The sequence below is a fragment of the Tetrao urogallus genome, assembly GCF_951394365.1.
Source record: "Tetrao urogallus genome assembly, chromosome: 5".
Lineage (NCBI taxonomy): Eukaryota > Metazoa > Chordata > Aves > Galliformes > Phasianidae > Tetrao > Tetrao urogallus.
Window position 1 is genome coordinate 51,282,733 of NC_136818.1, and position 19,652 is coordinate 51,302,384.

Consider the following 19,652-nt stretch of genomic DNA (forward strand, 5'->3'; position numbering starts at 1 on the left):
ATCTTTTTTTGTTTCTGAGTGCTTCTTTTCTAACTGTCTCAAAATCTATGGACCCAGCAAATGCTGAGACATAAGGATAGGCAAGTCAATTGCTCTGCTCCCTGGAGCATGCTCCAGTGTCACTGTACACAATAAACTAAAGACTCAGAAAGTACCATAAAAAATGGTGTGAACAATACAACACCTTCAGTGGGCAGCCTAAATTTCACATTTCTCAAGCAATTGGAACTACTCTGACGTTCCAAATTTAAATAATGCTTTATGCATTTTGTCTATGGCTGTACAGTTTTTCTGTAATACATTTTAAGAACAAAAAAAAAAAGCTACAAAATTCTAACTGATCTCCAGTGGATCAAAAGAGCAATGTATCAATTTTCTAGCCAGCATTAGAAAACAACTTTATGAATCATAATTTGGGTATTTGACCTTTATTTGTTTGCATGACATGCAAACAGAAATTCAGCATCTTTACAAATGTTGTATGTACAATTTATTTGGAGTTTTGATAAATATTACATTTGAAAATAGAATCATCATCTCTAAAGTGTCAAGTCATCACAGTCAAGGGCTCAGTAGAGGTTTTTTTCACTTTTATGGGAAGACTATATGAAATTAATTTTGATATAATGAAAGTTTGTCAACTGTAGTCAAGTAAGTCATGCAGTAGTTCAGATTTCTCCTATTTAAAACAAGAGAAGTATTATACTCACAATTTATGAAGACTGCTAAGTCCAACAAACATTTCTGGTGTTAGGCAACCAATTCTGTTATTTGAAAGATCTCTGAAAGAAAAAAACAAACAAACAAAAAAACACAACGGTAAAACATTAGTTCTATGTTATTCATATATACACAGAGATAATCACAAACAGCCTCTTTAATTTTAATGCTTAAGGAGACAGATACAAGAGAGAAATAAAGCTTTCTTCAGTAACATGACTGAATTAAACAGCTCTCACAACATTATATAAAGGCTATTTAGCAATATTCCACACTTAAACATACCACACTGCAGCTTGTATTAATTGCATTAGAATGCAATTATATAAATAAAAAAGCAAAACTTATCTTCAAAACAACAGATTTATTCTTTATCACATTTCTTAGTGCCTGCTTGTTTATTTTTGAAAAGCATTATGCATCCTCCACTTTGTTGTGTGCAATAGTTAGTCAAGATGGACACATTTTTACTGTTCACTAACATATCTTCTCATGGGTACCATTCTCTCTTGTTGAAGAAGTCACAGAAATCAAGGAGCAGTTAATTTTTCAGCCAGTAAGAAGTTTAGTCCTGATAAGCACTAGGAAAGCTCTTCCAAGAGCAATACAGCAGCTGCCTCAGACTACGAATGCTACATTATGCTCTGTAACTGCTGTCTGCAGAAAGATGAATGGGCGCTTCTACGACTAATATGTACAACAAAATGTACAGAATCCTTTTAAAAAGGAAACAAAAGAAGGTATAAACACTCATGTTGTGATAGCAACAGGAATTCTGCCCTCGGGAATATTTTGAAATAATGTTTAACTTTATTTGATTTTCTACCGTTTTCCTTCATATCAACTTTTTTTTTTTTAATATAACTGTACTAATCTAAGTATTTTAAGTGATTAAATGTCCACTAAGACATTAAATTTTATCTGAATATATTTTTGTTATAGAATCAGTGGTGGCCTTCTAAGCTCTTTATTGCATTGTGCAACAATATCTTTCTCTTGCTACAAGAGAACACAAACAATCAAAACAAGAGAATAAAGATGAATGAGTTTGATAAATCCAGTTGTTGCTTTCATGGACAAAAACCCCATCTGCTAGAATGTGAAGGCAATGTCTTTGGAATTCACTACAAAGTCTTCTCCCATCAGTCAAAGAATATATTGCTGTACAATGAAATGATGAAATATTGCATTAGAATGAAAATAATTCTTAAATGCTAATCCGGGATATGAAGTAGGCAACAGATGAAGAAAATAGTCTGCAGAACAACACAGTGCCAAAATTGTAAATATACTGTTATTCTCCAAATTTTTCTAGTGAAAGCTACATGCAAACTCTTAAAACACAACCTCAAGACAAATACACATTTATTCATATGTATCTTTCCCTTAAAGAATTAAATAGTAAGCAGGAACCCACTCAATTCTTAGTTGGGTAATGCTTTATTTCAGCCTGAAAAGTCTGAACACATACAGCACAACACACATCAAAATGTGGAGAATGATTTGAGTGGCAGGAGTAAATTTCACCTAAACTAATCAAAACAAGTGTTTTTCTCAAAATATGAGACAGTAAAAGACAGTAAAAAAGCAAAAGGCTATCTTTCCTCTTCTGAAGGCTTTTATCAGTATTATTTTCACGGCAAGATATATGTGGCTGAAATCTCGTATTATAAAACCCATTTTTAATCGCAAAAAGAAAAGATAGCTTTCTGCATATTCCTCCAGACTAATACATATTATATTAGGTTTTACTCAATTCATAATGTACAAAGCTGATGCTCCTTTTCAGGAGTAAGACATTTACCTTAATAATGTTGACTTGTGAAATTGATGTGAGAGAAAGCAAAACTCTCCCCTGTTGAATAACCAAGCGTCATAATTTCAGTGCTTCATAAATTTTCAATTTACAGCCGTTTTCTTTGTCCCTTTTTAAGTAAACCCTTGAAATAATTCAATTTTTCATTTGAATACAAATTAGAAGATTTCTGCAAATCATTTGCAAAAAACATTTTGATGTTGACAGCCTGCTGTTTATCTGTCTGCCTTGACATAGTTGTATCTCCTGCAATTGCCCATTTTACACCAACTTCAACATGTGAAATAAGAAGATATGAATATAAAGTGCAGCCTTAAAGTAATGACTCTATTCAGCATTCAACAGGAGTTTATAGTATTTATAGCTTCTGCTCAGCTGTCTGCTACCCAATTGTTGGAGAGCTGAAGACTGCAGAGATTTTCTTACCAGAAATTATACCTATTTGTATCAAACTTGACAAGCTGGTAATTAATCAACTCACTGTCTCTTGATTGTTCCCAGTGTTACATGTTCATGCCAGAAAGAAGGGGTCTTTTTCAGCTCTATCCTGAGAAATCCTAACATTACCATTCTTAATATTCTAATTTCTTCTCATTTTTCCTAACATCAAATGATTTGATCGTCTTGGACTTCTCTCTGACAGCTGATCTAAGTTTCACCTGTTTAAGTTTTCCAGCACACAGCCCAGCACATGAACAGGCTTCTCGTTTTTCCCACCAGAGGTCAGGGTTGTGTTATTAGAGTACGTGGCCAAAGCAATAATTAGCGCTTGTTTTGATCATTTCATTGTTTTATCCCTAAACGCAGTGAACACAGAAGTGCCAACCTTATGTTTCTGTTTGCATTAAAAATGCATAGGATGCTCTGACTTCGTAAGTACTAAATCATTGGCTTTGTAACCAAGCACACTGAAAGTTACTGGTTGGTGTCAGAAGACACTGCTAGCTGTGCAATCAGAGATTGAAACTTTTATTTAGATAGTTCAATCAGAGATTTAACCTCAGAGAAAAAAAGGAGACATTAAATTTTTTTTTCTCACATTGCATTCCTCATCATCTAAATTTTATTATTCTCCTAAAATAATTCCCATTTTCTCATAAGTCTTCACCTGAGACAAAGTGCACAATGCCTAGCAGACTTCAGGCCCTGATGGCTGCTTTGCTGTACATGGCCATTTGGATGCTGGCACTTGGAACACTTTAAAAAGAAGTTTCAAGTTGTGAAGAATGAATGAGGATCTGTAGCCCTTATTAAATAAAAGGAAAAAGGCCCTCTTGTAGAACTTTGATATTTTTACCTTTTTACAAATGTAGTTTAAAAACCAGTCAATGAAGATGATTGAGAAGATTGGCAGTGAGAGGAATACAGGAATGACAGATGGGACAAATTGCAAATTAAAAGGGCAAAAATAAAAAAAAAACATCCAGCAGAATTAATGCGAGAGATAAGAAAACTGTAGGCAAGTTGTCTGAAAGATGAAAAAGTTTCCTTTATACGAACTTATTTTACAGACCTGGCCTGTGATAAAAGTAAGTAAACTGTACATAAGGAAAAATAAAAAAAAAAATACAAATCTTAGCACAGCACAAAGCTATGCTTACACTGCAATGCTTACACTTGTTTAAAACCCTTGGTTTTATTTCCGATGAATGTCTGCAGAGATGTACTGCTACATCAATAATTAGGTGTGTCTTGAACTTTGCAGAAGTACCTATGAAGACATTTATTGGAAAGCATATGTATACTTAAATGGAAAAAAAAAGGGGGAAAAGAAAAAAGAAAAAAGAAAAAAGAAAAAAAAAAGAAAAAAAAAAAAAAGAAAAAGGAAAAGAAAACAAAAGAATGGTAAATGTAAAAAGTACAGCGTGTGATTTTTTATTCTCCAGACAGTGTCCTCATTCTACTATTGCTTGGTGGCATATGTGAGTTGCCCAAGGATAGAAATGTTGATACAGACACAGTTTTCAGAATAATTCAAATGGAATTAATACTTACAGGCGTTTCAGCTCTGAAAGTCCATGGAAAGCCCCTGGCTCAATTGTGCTAATCAAATTATTCTTCAGATCTCTAGAAAGACATAAGAGAAGGAGCAATTAATTACCACTTTCCCTATTGTACGAATGCTATACAAGAGGAATGATGAATGTAATGCAATTCTAACCTTTATTTGTCTTCTGTAAAAGACGCAATTTCTTTTAAAATGCAGCACCAAAACCATCACATCTTTTTCAGTTTATAAAACCATATTTTCCTAAATTATAAGGTTAATATTAGATTAAAAGAATACCTGTTTTAATTATTCTCTTACTTGCAATTTTCTAAACAAGCTTACCAGCTATTCTTGCCCCAAGAAAAATGTTTTAATCAATGAGTGAATAAAATAGTCAGCAAAACAAGAGCCTTTTAGTTTGCTTATTACTTGTGCTGTGCACTTTACATTTAATACATTTCTCATTTACATGTAATGTAGGCAAAGCAGCTGTCATGCAATACATAAACAGACAGGTCAGCCTTCTGTCTTGAAATACAAGTAATTTCTCACGTTTGGCAGATAGCTGCTTCATTTTGTAGTTGGTGACATCCAGAGGATCAGTTGTTGTGCAGATAAAGATCTTACTGGCCTTAGTAATCTCAACTGCTCTTGTGCTTGGGGCCATGACACTTCTATCAATTCAGTCCGCACAGAGATTTACTATGTTTTGTATTGTTTCAGGCCTCTCCATGATGTGAACACTGAGGAAATGCCTTCAGTGCAATTAGATAAGTAAGCCTCGGTGACAAGTGCTGCAAATTCTTGCACAGCCACTGTTCATCTTCTGACAATTTACAATTCATAGGGAATGACTGGTGTGCAATAATATCAGTGCTGTTTCTCAGATTGGCCACTTCTAGCACATACCAGCCACTGCTTCACCTCTGCCAAATGATAGCAGTCAGAGTCACCTTATTTATGACTCTCTATTTTATTGCAAATAAAACGCATGCTGAGTTGAATCATGGTTCCACATGCCCTCTCAATAGGGTGAGATTTTATCCCAAATGATTAACTCACACTAAGACATATTTTAATTTGAAATTTGAATTATTTTACAATCAGGGTTTTTTTATTTTAACAGTAATTTTTTCAGGTCTTTTGAATGCAGTTCCAAAAACTTGTGTTTTACACCCTTTTTGCTTTAGTAGTGATGCTGACAAGTGGTATGTCCCTAGTCAAAGTCTCTGACTCATAAACGTCGAGTTCAGCTTTCGACCTGCATCATGATTACTTATGTACAAGAAACCTTGTATTACATATTAGAAATGCAGAGCTATAGAAGCACAGCAGGAAAACTATGTGCAGGCACCCCATCTTGTGACATCATTGAACAAAATAAACAGAAGAAAAGTAGGAAGGAAGGTACGGATTTAAAATTGAGAGGAAACAATAAACTGTCATTTGATCTTACTAAAATGCAGATAGCATTACATATACTTACAATCAAATGTAACATAAATTGAGGTAACAAGGATTCATAACACTATGAGACACAATAGAAAGCACTTCAGCTTTGTCTCTCCAAAAAGCAGTGCTTTTGTTTCATACCGTTTTTATCTTAGCTTCATTTAGACACGTCAAAATTCCTTTGCTTTGGTTGTTTTCAATAATAAATAATTATTCATTCATAATGCAAATAAAATGAAGTCAATAAAATAGGTTAATCTGAGTCCAACTCAAACACAATGGACACTATAAGAAAACATTAAAAACACACTATTACACTTTTCAAGCACTGATGTAACTTCTAAACAGTGATGTAAGAACATGTGCATATCAATACATATACATACTTTAAGCACATGCATTACATAGCACATGTCAGTCCTAGTTGCCTGAGCCACAGTGACAGTCCCTTAGGTGCTAAGCCAGCAGAAAGCATAAAACCCAGAAGAGTTACCTTTTCCCCGCTGGTGTACCATATGGTGACACAACCATAGCTGCCAACAAAGGGAATGAGAGCCCATAAAATTCTCCAGAGTCTTAAGGAAACAATAGGATGAGCCAGAGGCAGGGAAGGAAGGGGAATGGGAAAGCAGCAGTTCTGGAGATAGGTAAGGAAAGGTGTCATAAAGGGGCGATACTTGGGCAAGGATCTTGATGGTGATTTGAGCATTTGTGAGAAGGCTGCAAGATCTATGATGACTTTGGGCATGAAGGACTAGGACAGATTTAGACATAGGTGTAAGCTCTTTTCTTCCAGAAAATCACCAAGTATAGCAAAGGCAGAAACACAAATCTCAAGGCTGTTCCTTCAGAACATGCCAGCACACACAAAACAACCCCACAGACAACAGAGAGAAATAGGGATGACAGCCATCCTCCTGCAGGTACTCTGTCCCACTTCCTAATCCAGGCAAAGCACTTTTCTCTCTTGTGGTGTCTCCTCCTGCAGGATATGGATGAAAGTGGCAGCAGCAGATTTTATCACAAATGAAATACAATTGATAACATTTTTCATTATAAAAAAAAAACACTATGTAAGAATTGGAAAAAGCTTTTTCTTCACACCTGCTTATAAACAAAAAGCTTCACACAAAACTTCTGCAGTCTCTTCTCCAGAGTCCCATCAAAGACAGCTCAATATCATTGGTTTTTTATTAATGAGAGTGGTGAGGTGCTGGAACAGGCTGCCCAGAGAGGTTGTGGATGACCCATCCCTAGAGGTGTTCAAAGCCAGGTTGGATGGGGCCCTGGGCAGCCTAATGTAGTATTAAATGGGGAGCTTGGTGGCCCTGCACGTGGCAGGAGCGTTGGAGATTCATGATCCTTGAGGTTCCTTCCAACTCTGGCCATTCTGTGATTCTGTGAAAAATTAACTGACAGGAGTGTATTTTCCTTTGATGGCTTAGCATTACTCAATGTGTGGGTGATACAATACCTCATTTTTTTGGAACCTTCAAACATTCATACCAAAACATCTGGCCTACTCTCATGCTATTCACACCAAACACCAGAACTTAGATTTCTGCAGGCTGCACTTCTGACAATATCCTCAGGAATGACATGCAGACCCTTCTGCTTTTTACTGGGTTAAATAGTAACTAAACAGGTCAGAGGGAGTTCTTTAGTTTGCAGAAATGAGCTCACGTGGCAAAGAAAGAAAGGACACTGTCCTCATTATCTGAGCTTCTATATTCTTAGAATTTAAAAGACAAGCAAGCAAACCAAAATAAAACAGTCTGATAAGATACATTTCTACGCTGTTTTACGCCTCATGCTTCACACTGGAATCCATCTAAAACCAACTTAAACGCATAGTTCAGAGCAAACATCCACATTTTAAAGCAGGGATAACTGACAATTTTCAGCTTTACATCAATTATACACATTTTCTGTTAACTGCCAGCTCATCTAAATGCTCCACAAGTTGTAACTGGATGAATCAGTACTATAGGCTGTATGAGATGATGAGCACCTCACAACAAACAAAGGAATCAGGAGGAGTAGTAAACTATTTCCAGGTGAGCTTTAATGACAGTCAAAACAACCAAGTAGATAAAAGGTCCTCCACTTACTGAAATCTTTTATGCTCCATCTTATGGCAACACTCCTGTTTCTCCATAACTTGTAACCACATAGGAAAAAAACAGCCTAATCCTAAACTATCATCTACAGGAATAAAAATGTCCAGTTTCATATTAGAAAAGGCAGACTACTTCAAGGAAAAGTGTCCATCGGTTGCACTGTTGACAAAGACATCTGGTCTCCTTATTTTGGAAATTGCACTTAAATTAGCTAGGTCATTTTAGTAAGGATATTCTCAGAAAATTGTAGATGATTATACTACCCACAATCCTGGTACTTTCTTAGTAATTAGTATTATTCCATAATGTTTCCATATATTTCTGGCCTAACAAAATAGGTGTTTTCTTTCTTGGCATTATGTAAGCCCCAAATGTGAATAATATAGGTAAATTAAATGATCTCTCACTGTATAAATTCCACATTTGGAGAATTTTCTTTCTTTCTTTCCATTTGTATTTTTCACAAAATTAACATTATTAAAATATTAAAATTAGTGTATCCCATTTTCTAATTAGCAGAGTTTTTTATATTGAAGTCTTACAGCAAGGAGTATCAACTTTCACTAAGCTAAATAAGGAAACTAGGGTAAATTTGGTTGTATGTTTACATTTTTTCCCCAAGAGCCACTACCGAGGTTTGGCAAAAGGTCATAATGCAAGGCATGCCAAGCTCAGCCCAGCCTGGGCCACACACAGGCATGCATACATGTGTATTCAATGCCAGTGATTTTATCATCAACCAAAAGCAAAAGTAAAGGGCATCCCAGTATCACAATATTGAATCATCACAGCATGACCCAGTTAAGGCTTTAAAAAAGAGAATTTTATAACTAACGTTTATGGTTTTGCATCATTACTGATGGAGAATTCTGATTTTAAATGCCTCTATTCCGAATCTGAATGATGTTTCATTAGTGGTGTGCGCCTATATATCCACAGGCATGATCTGAAAATAAATCAAAACCAAAGTGCCTTTTACAATTACAGATAGATAGAGAATCCATGATGTTAGCTGTAGCCATGACTGCAGCACTTATATCTTGGCTGAACAACTGCAGAAAAAAATAAAATACAACAATATTTATTGAAGTACATTCCCACTCATTTTATTAGAGATGCTAGAGGTATTTACTACATGGCATCCTGATCTTACTAAACATGAATAGAAAAAGAACACATAATGCACTGCATTATTAGAAACAAATCTCAAATGATTGCAGTAAAGGCAACAGTGGAGTTTCCTTTTCCCTTACAAGTCTGAACTTACAAAATTGTAATAATAGTTAGGTACTGTCTTCTTACTTGTAGATACCTTGTATCTCTATGCAAATAACGAGGCAGAATTCTTTTAGTAATATTATCACAAGTCTTTTACTACTGGCATCAAAAGTAATTGGGTTTTGATCATCTTACTCATTAATCTTTGGACTGATTTTTACTGACTTACGACATTTAAGAGGATTTACCTCAACAAAAGCAGCTGAATTAAGAAGGGGAAATCTGCATTTGAAATATTCACTTCCTGATGGCTTTACTGAGATGTAGATGAAACAAGAGGAAGAAGCTACTAATGGGTCTTTACAGGAATGTTTAAAAGCTACTCCCAGCCTCTCAGCTATTAGACATCTTCCATGACCAAACCCCTAATTATCTAAATGTGTCTTTGGGACTCTTGATGCCTCAAGTTCACTGCATGCACTTATACAGTATAAAACATAGTGGGAAAATTGCTGAAGCATACACAGTCCATTAATAAAAGAATCAATTCATCTTAAACTGCATCCTGACAGCTTGGCCATTTTGTATCCAACTCTTTCCCTCCTGACTCTGCAGGATCTTCCCCCCACTTCCAGTAGATAGACTGTAGATATTTCAATACTTATTCCTACCAAGAATGTTCCACTAATTCCACTACTTCGTTCAAATTTCTGACATTGATACATCTTTCATAAAAAATTATAGGTTGTACCAAGAGGACATCTGTGTTTAGAAAGCTGTCATTATGGTGCTGCAAACTTTCCAAAAAAGCTCTGAGAAGAGCAATCAGTTGTTGAGCAGATGCCAAATACCAATGAAATATGACTGACTTTCCACATTTTGCATATTACTATGAAACAACAACAATAGAAAAAATATAAGCTCACATCTTCCACTTCTTTCTCATGTTGAATTCTCAAACTAAACTAAATGGCACTTTTGCTCAAGAAAGGAATACAGACTCAGAATCAAAATTCAAGAGATTCACTTTATAACATCCTTGTGATCATAGTGGTGGGAAAGAGTATAGCCAATGCTGAAAGATCACATTTAGTATATATTCTGCAGTGAAAACAGTGATGCTTTCATGGCCTTGATACTATTAAAACTTATGTTCATTTTCACAGTTGGTGATTGCATTACTGGCTATACAGTGTAGATATGGGCTGGCATCACTATCAACAACTAAAGCACACCAATTTCCAGAGCTCTAGTTTTGTTCACTGGTTTTCAATTGTTTGGTTTTTTTAATAAAGATAGCAGATATTTAATCTATTTTCCAGAACCAGAAAAAGATATGGTTGTGTTGCAGTTAACTTTCAAGGACAGTAAAAGCCAACATACACAGAAACACGAACAATAACTGTGCCTTTTCAGACACTGGTGACAGATCTTTTGTCTGTTTGTTTAGTGTGGTGGTATTCTTCCTTATTATGCATTTTCATTTCATTTTCCTTTTTAATCCAAGCCATTATTGTTTGGATTGCCTAAAACAGAACAGCCTAAGGACTGGACAGACACACAACCACTGGCAATTCAAGGTAATAAGGAGTGACTGGAAGTGCCAAACCAGTCATTATGATGGCAATAATGGCCTATAGAGCAACAGAAAAGTCATTGCCTTTTTTTTTTTTCATCTTAAATATAATGAAGATGACTCATTCAAATCAAATGTGCTGTGGTAATGTAGCAATTATTCATTATTTAGGAACAAGACTAAATATACTGAACCATGTCAATAATAGTAGCTGAAACTGTGCAAAGATACAGACAGGCTTTATGGCAGTTTGCTCTCCCAAAGTATCCCATGATACTTTGGGAATGATATTACATATTTCATTTCAGTGGTAATAATGGTAAAGCAAGACTATACAGATCAGATACAGTACTGTAACTGAACAGACAGTATGTCAAAGAAAAAGTGAGAAAATGACATGGTAAAGATTGATAAACTTTTGGTGCAAAACTTCCGCTGATGCATTTTCCTATGTATACTTAGAAAACATTTTAAAGGATTAATTTTCACAGTATGAATTCCACTTTCATTTTAAATATGACAGCAACCAAACAGAATCTGGAAAGAAGATGCTAAGAATTCCTCTAGTTCAGCATTTTTTACTAATAATTCAAAATTAAATGTAATTTCTAATATAAATAAATCATTTCATTTTTCCCAGATTCTTTCTCCTTGGTCTGTTTTCAGATAGTACAAATTCAGCAAAACATTCAAAATCACAACTCACACAACTGTTCATATACATGCTCCTTTTCCTGGAAAACACCCCAAGAACAGAGATATGGGAACTACAGAGTTGCTCCACAGGCTAAAGCAGTAGATGTCAAGGTGTGCAGGCACACAATGTTCGATCTCTACTGTGCTGCAGGCATCTCTGTGGGACTTCTCATGGCTGCAGAGTCCAAGCCTTCCTCAATTTCTGCCCTGACCAGGACTCCTGTGCTTTTTCTTTCTTTACATGAAGTGAGCAATCAAAATGAAACATAAATCATACCAAGAAAGTGAATGGAAAGATAAAAAATACTTTCTGCTGGGAAAGGTTTAAAATCCAGTGGACTAATTATTATTCCATGTTCTAAGACTGCACTTACTCCAGCAATGTGTTCTGAAAATTCCTAGATTAAATTTCAAACTGCGGAGTCACCACTTCACAATTTAACAGTACAACTTGAACTCCAGAAATGAAGGATGGAGGACAGAAAGAAGGACAGTACTTTGGATGGTGATATGCACTGTTGAACCATGCTAGCATATTTGATCAGTCAAATACCAATTCCTTCTGCCAACCTTCGCATTGCAAACTGTACCGAACTCCTTTTTCCAGCATACTGCTTCCTACTTTTATCCATGGCATCTCTTCTGCTGCCTTCCTCACACTGACTCTTCTCCAGCGTCTCAGCTGGGCCAGGAACACTGCTATTCTGTCCCACAGACATTTAACTTTATTTGTTAAAACCTCATCCACGCATGGAAGGATGTCTGCAACTCAAAAGTTGCTTTGGGGACTGTGCCACGCTGGTTAACTAATGACTTATTTTGTTTTCAGTTAGTTGTGGTAGTGAAGACTGTGTTTTGCAGTATAGAATGTGTGCTGTACTAAGAACACAAGCATACTCATGCTCCTATGCAGCAAAGACCTCACTTTAAAGCTCAGAATCATGCCCATATGTGACAAAGCCAACAGTTATTTCCCAACAAAAGAAAACTAAAGAAACAAAACTGAAAAGAAAAAAAAAAGTTAATGTGTTTCAGTGCTGCTAGTACTGCAAGTTTGCAGGAAGAAACGTCAGTGGCAGCAAAGGTGCTTTATGGCAGCTATTTTAACGCATATCTATAAATCTGTGCTTGAGACAACTTCTTTAAGAATGACAGCATCTGACACAAATTATGTGTTACCTTAATGACACCACTATATAAAATGTTGTATGAGTATATCACAGAGCTGAGATGTCTGGCTGCACATCAGGCTAACTGGACTATTTGCGGTCCTAATGGGAAACAGGAGCTTTGAGATGCTCATAAATTCAGTTAAGTGACCTCCTGAAATACAGCTGAACTTCAGATGTTACATAAATTAAAACAAACAAACAAAAAAAACCCAACAACAACAAAACCACAGTCAACATACCATCCATTATTTAAAAAGCTCTATAATCTAACTTATTTTCTGACCATTAGCATTGAGTTTTACATAAATCATTATGTAAATTTTCTGATGTGAGATACCATCATAAATCTATTCATGACTGCGCTACCGCAAAAATAATCTTAGTATACAATCAACCAGTTTATTCAACTGTACAAGTAATAAATTATTTACAAATTGTTGAAATGATGATCTAACAGCAGTTCTCCAGACAAAACTCCCCAGAAAAAACGGCAGGTGTTTTTATATACCCACAATATAAGAGGTGCATAAATAGTTCTTTATAATAACTGTTCCTTCTAATAAACATATGTAAATTAGTTGATTAGTTGGCTATTCTAGAGTAGGAATAGGGTTACAATTGACCCAGCGGAATTAGTATGGTATTTAATTGTAGTGTAGACCAAATCCTAGGAAAGATTCTTTTTCATTATAACCTGATAGCAGAAGCCATTGATAGATAATATTCTAAGTTGCACTAAGGGAGGTTCAGGTTGGATATTAGGAAAAATTCCTTCTAAGAAAGAGCGGTGAGGTGTTGGAACAGGCTGCCCAGAGAAGTGCTGGAATCACCTTCTCTGAAGGTGTTCAAAAAAAGTGCAGATGTGGCACTGACGCACACTTTAGTGGGCATGGTGGGGATGGGTCGGAGCTGGACTGATATCTTTATAGTCCCTTCCAATCTAAATGATTCTGTGAAATTATGACATTTCATTCATGGCTACAGTTTGTCTAATACAACTTGCTTGCATTCGCTTTGTCAAGAACTCGCTCTTAATCACTGGTAATTTTCCCTAGATTTATTTCCCTCTACTTACACAGTCATTCATTGAATTTCAACCAGAAGTTTCTGAGTTTTGCTACACCCTGCACATTTTGTCCTCACGGAATAACAATTCTAATCATTTTGAAGATATTTTATATTTTGTCATGAAATATTTCCCTTATATTACATATATTAAAAACATAAACCTTAGTTCCTTCAGTGTTGAAAAATCTTTATATTTTACATCTGAAAAGATGCACAGCACGTTTAGACTTTTTAAAACATGCTGAGTTCAGCACTTATTCACAAAAAACATGGAACTAGATTGTGACCTAAATGGTTTTTTATCCAAAAATTTAAAAGACTTCTTAATATTTTTATGAAGTAAAATAAATTACTGAATTGCAGGTTGTGACCATGACTTGCAAATGTCACTCTAACTGAAAAATAGACTAATCTTCATCTCTTGTGTAGTCCTGTTATGAACTATTTAATTAATGCAATATAAATGACTATATAAATGCAACAATGCTTTGTTTACAGGAGAGATAAAAGATGCATAAAGATAACAGCAGCAGCACCAGCAACCTATAATGGTATGGTGAACTTTTCCAACTTGATGATTACGTAGGTACTGATCAAGTAAATTTAAACCTTGAATTTCAAACAACTCTCACATCTCTTCATGAAGACAAACTTGCACAAATAAGATTTCCTAGTCTGTAGGAACCAAGCACTTTTTCAAAACCAGAAATAACGTGACCAACAGAACAACATTGACCCCTGGATAATTTAGAAAACCCTGTGACATTTATTATGGAACTTTGATTTAACTGCAAAATTATGTTCTTTTATTGACAAAATATTTGCCACGTAGTATGCTATTTGCACTCCAGTGCACATCAACATCTCAACTGGGCTTCTGCAAAAGAATCTCTCCTCACTCTCTTCACTTGCCAAGAAAATGAAAACTTGACTGCTCCATCTCTCTTCACATTGAAAAATATTGAAATATTTCTTAACTTAGGAGAGATTTATTAAAAGGGAAACAATGCTATTTCAAAGCAGCATTTTTCCAAGCTATCTCAAACATTCTTAGTTGAAACCCAATCAACAGCTCCTCATGCTGATGAAGTAATTTCCAGTAATCGTGAACTAAAGCTCACTCTGTGAAATAGCAGAAGCTGACCTTTTCATTAAGAGCTAACTATGAATCTCTACAATAGATGTCTTAACATGAATCTCATTTATCAGAGAACAAATCTTTAAGGTTGATACCAGCTTTCAAACTCATCCTTTTTCTTGAGAACTCTGACTTTACGAATGTCTGAAAATAACTCAGGTCAACGGATCAGCACCAGCTGCCAGAGAACTCAATAAATATTGCATATGTTGTTCTTTGGAGGCATGAGTCTTCCTTTTGTAGGTTATTTTCATTTAGCTGTTATATTTATATACCAGCAGTATCAGTAAAGAATGCATGGACACTGCTAGTCAAATCACGTAAAAGATTCACAAACTGCAAAACAAAAATGACTGAAATAAAAAGCAGAACCTGATAATACTATCTTCAATCAATTGTCCTGAACAGCAGAAATCACGTTAAACATTTTCAAATGCTTCAAGCATACCAAACGCAGAAAGAGTAATATCCACTGGCCACCAGAAGCATGACAATGAAAGTATTGGCCCAGGTCCAAAAAAGCACTTAGGCTGTCTGAAGCCAAACTTCAGTGGAACATAGGTACTCAGTCCCAGAGAGCAGTTCACATCCCCTTTTTCACCTCCCACACCTGCACAGCTGCTGCAGGTACCTTGGTGCTCACTTTTTAACTTCCAAGTGCACCAAGATTGAGCTGGTCCCATACAAAAGCTTTTTGGAAATTGCTGATGAGACACGTGTGGTGGGCAGGTTAACAGCACATACTCAGCACAGCCACAGATGCAAAACAGCCCAGTATCCCGAAGCTCTGCAAAGTAGTGAGGCAGTACTGCCATCTGTCTTTCCTATGACAACAATTAGAGCTTGAGAAATTGAACCCATGGCATCAGTGCTGTCCTTGCCCAAAAGGGAGGCATACCTACATTTAAGACACACTCAGACATGAAGAAGCAGACAAGAGCTCCTGTCCTGTAGAACAGTATTCTGTATACTATCAAATGAATGTTTATAGCAAAAACCCATTTTCCCCTTGTTGATGGAATACCACTGGCACTTCACCACTTTTCTTCCTGGCCCCATAAATCTTAAACACTCGACTACATATTGGCACAGTTCCACTGTAGCCAGACCCACATTCCAGCTACATTTCCCACAGATGTATCAATGTGTTTGGGCTGAATATGAGCTTTTCTCTCCTCAGGTAGATATTCTAGGCAGCCAGCTGATAAGAAAAGAGCAAAAACACAATTTCTTTCTCTCATGGCCAGGTTAGAAAAGAAAACACTGAGTGAGTTACACCTATAAAAACCAATGGCTTCAGTTGCAAATCCCAGTCCCACAAAGAGTTGCATAGGAAAAGAAATCATGTCAAGCTTTGCATATTTGTAAGCCACTCAGTGCCTGTTTTGGTCCTCCACATGATGGCATGTTTGATCCTCTCATTACACACCTAATTCCTCCCATTCACTGCACACAGAGCACCAGCCTCCAAAGAATAGATGAGAGTTACACTTTGAAAGCTAGATATTTATGCTATGCATGACAGTGCCAGGAGCCACTAAGTCCACTGTGTCTTGCTGATGATTGGAGCATTAGTGACTTCCTCTGCTACCAAGCTGCTAAATTTTCTGTTTAAGAACCATATGCATTATTTACTGCCCATTTGGCTGTGATTTAGCTTGTTTTTTTAGCTGTTTTCAGATTGCTTCAAAATAGGCCAGCACTAGGTCCCACTTTCTCTTCAAACCAGCACGTAAAAGCCAAACAAGACAGCAGTAGCAAACTGGAACTGAGTGCATAATTAATGTGACACATGCTCTCTTCCAACACAGAGAGTTCAGGTACATACTTGGGACTGCAGCTCAGATCTCTAAGAAGTAACACCGCAGTGCAATATCCCTCAGAAATTATGCAGGGAAGACTTGGAAAAAGAAAATAATTCTCCTTAATTTCAGAAAGATGTGCAGCATAAAGATAGATATGATTTTGCATTTCCTTTCCCACAGAGAGTATTTGAAAGAGAGTTAATTCTGGAGGACAGTATTTTCCTGTGGAACAGTATGCGCTATGCATATATTCCACCCATATCCCTTCCCCTCTGTTGATAAGTGGTGAGAAAGGGCAGCTGACAAAAAAAAATGCCACCCCCTATCTGTCTCCCACTCAGCACACACTAACCCAATTCTCTAAGATTTCATCACAGTGTTGCAGCTCATTAAATTCAGCTGAAGGATGAGAACTGAGCTGTGCCACTAAATGTGCACAGTTTGTGTTTACCAGCAAGAACACTGCATGCAGTGTTGCTTACAACATACCCTGTAATACGGAAGCATTCTTGTTGGCAGCTTTGACAATTTATCTATTCATATCGAAGTGAAACAGAGGCTGCTTTAAAACTGTTCCTCCTTGTCCTAATGGGAAAAGAATATTAAAAACTATCACAGTGAAATCTCTGTTGCCATCAAAAGGTCATTGATCCAACAGACAAACAACCTAGTGTTAATGATTTAACAAAACATTTTTCACACAGATTACATGCTCATCCATCAATACATATTTTTCACATCAAGAAAAGATTATTTCCTTCTGAATGTAATTATGAAGAACTATGCAAATCGAACACAATACTTCAGTAATTATGTATTTACCTTAAGAAACAAATTACAAGCACAATCATAAGGAAGAAAAGTTTGCTATTGTTTGGAAGTTAGACTCGTGAACAGAGAATTGTCCTGAAAGAAAACCATAGAATCATTTGAGCTGGAAGGGATCCTCAAAGAGCATCTGGTCCAACTCCCCTGCAATGAACAGGGACACCTACAGCTCTACCAGGTGCTCAGAGCCCCATCCAACCCAACTCTGAATGTTGTTGTATAATTTAGCAGGGAGAGAAGCTAAGAGGCTGATCCTGGCTTAATGAGTTTAAGTAGATTTAAAACCTTCCTGCCAATCAATATACATAACAACAAACATTACTTCAATCATACTAAATTTAAGAGAAATGAAACTAATATGTAAGCAAAACAGTAAAAACAAACACCAAAAAAAAAATGTGTTTTTTTTTCAAGTCAAGGAACAGTTGGTAAGAGTATTGCAATTCTGAAATTAGCAGTTCAAAAATAAAAAAAGCATCTGTAAATATCTGTTATTAAACATATACAGGAAAAATAATTTTGTCTTTGCCTCAAAGCAAACTTACCTCTCAATTTTCTGAAATAGAAGACATTTATGTGTTTTACTAATATATCAACTACAAATGCAAGTTCCATATTATTTTACTGTTATACTGACAGTATCCTGCATTATTTCTGATAGCTTACAATATGTTATATGGCTTTCAAGAAACTAAAATGCAAATAATTTATCAAAACATGTACATTTTTGGTAATCATGAACTAAATGTACATGTCATTTCAATTAAAGCAATCACGGAAATGTTACTATAAAGGCTTCAAACATGCTTGGCGGATACCAAGGTCAAAATCTAGAAGTTAAAATCCAGTATCACTCACCATCATCAAATTTCTCAGTTTTACCTGCAACCATGTATGCATTTTTCCATAACTGATAATGACAACACATTATTGCGCATGAAATATAAGATTTATGGAGTATTTAACTATTCTTTGTATTGCCTTTAAGTGCTGTTAGTGACTGCTGCTATTAAATAAACGTGTTAAAAACATTGATGGGTCAGGGTTTTTGTTGCTGTTGTTGGTTTGGCTTTTTTTTCTACATGAAGGCTTTACTCTCATGCAGGGTAGAGCAATGTGAACAGTCATTCTAACTTTGAATGTAATGTCTGTGTAATGTCTGAATGACTGATTTCAAACAACATTGTATGGGCGGCATAAATTTAAAACCATTCTCTGACACAGTACCTACATATGTAGAGTGCAAAAAAGTTAGGTAACTCTAAAAAGGTAACTTCTATAAACCTGGTTCTGAGAGAGTTTGAGCCTCAATCTTAGTATTGGCTTTAAACTTTGTCTCTTGGCAAGATACTAGAAGTAACCCATTTCTACCCGTGATTTATTTCCCACTGCTGTGAGGAAACATCTTCATTGTGCGCGTTCTTTTCAGGTGTAACACTGCAATTCATCTAGAGCTGCCACATTCAGTCAACATTGAGGTTAAGCTTTTACTCTTGACATACTAACAGACTGGGGAAGTATTGGTCCTCAACAAACTCACCGTCTAAAATCACAGGGCTAGAAATGAACAAATAATGTATTCTACAACACTGACAAATCTGTCCCTTTGCATATAAATAAAATACAGAGGATGATAACCAGGGGAACTTCAGCATTTGAATCAATAAGATTTGAACTGAAAGTATACTGTTCTTTTGGTTCAAGAACTCATTTCCAGGAACAAGGACAGCAAAATTTTTATGTTTATTATACATAAGATTCCAGAAGGTCTCAGTCAGGTCTGGAGGTCTTTTGTGCTGTGCTAACAGATTTTTTTCCCCTATTCTGGAAATACATATACATATAGAACAACATACGCATGGACATAAACTCACCCATAATACAATCATTTGCAGGATCAGACACAGATCTTATGGTTCCTGCACTGAAGAGATCAGAACAATATTCACAAGAGTTTTGACATTGACCTTTGTGAAACCAGAATGAAGTTGTAGAACTATTTGAAATACAACAGGAATACAAAGTAGCAGCTGAAAGAAAAACTTAAATAAAA

At 36.0% G+C, this 19,652-nt stretch overlaps 1 protein-coding gene across 1 annotated transcript in view; it reads right to left on the bottom strand.

Annotated features, from left to right (window-relative positions):
- Nucleotides 1–19,652, bottom strand: part of LOC306946366 (adhesion G protein-coupled receptor A3-like) — a gene marked incomplete at both ends in the record, with an annotated part of 255,599 nt that overhangs the window by 157,720 nt on the left and 78,227 nt on the right. The window contains 2 exons of the mRNA XM_079535384.1: nt 711–782; nt 4,532–4,603. Of these exons, the coding sequence (XP_079391510.1) occupies nt 711–782; nt 4,532–4,603 (144 nt within the window). The remainder of the gene's footprint in view (nt 1–710; nt 783–4,531; nt 4,604–19,652) is intronic.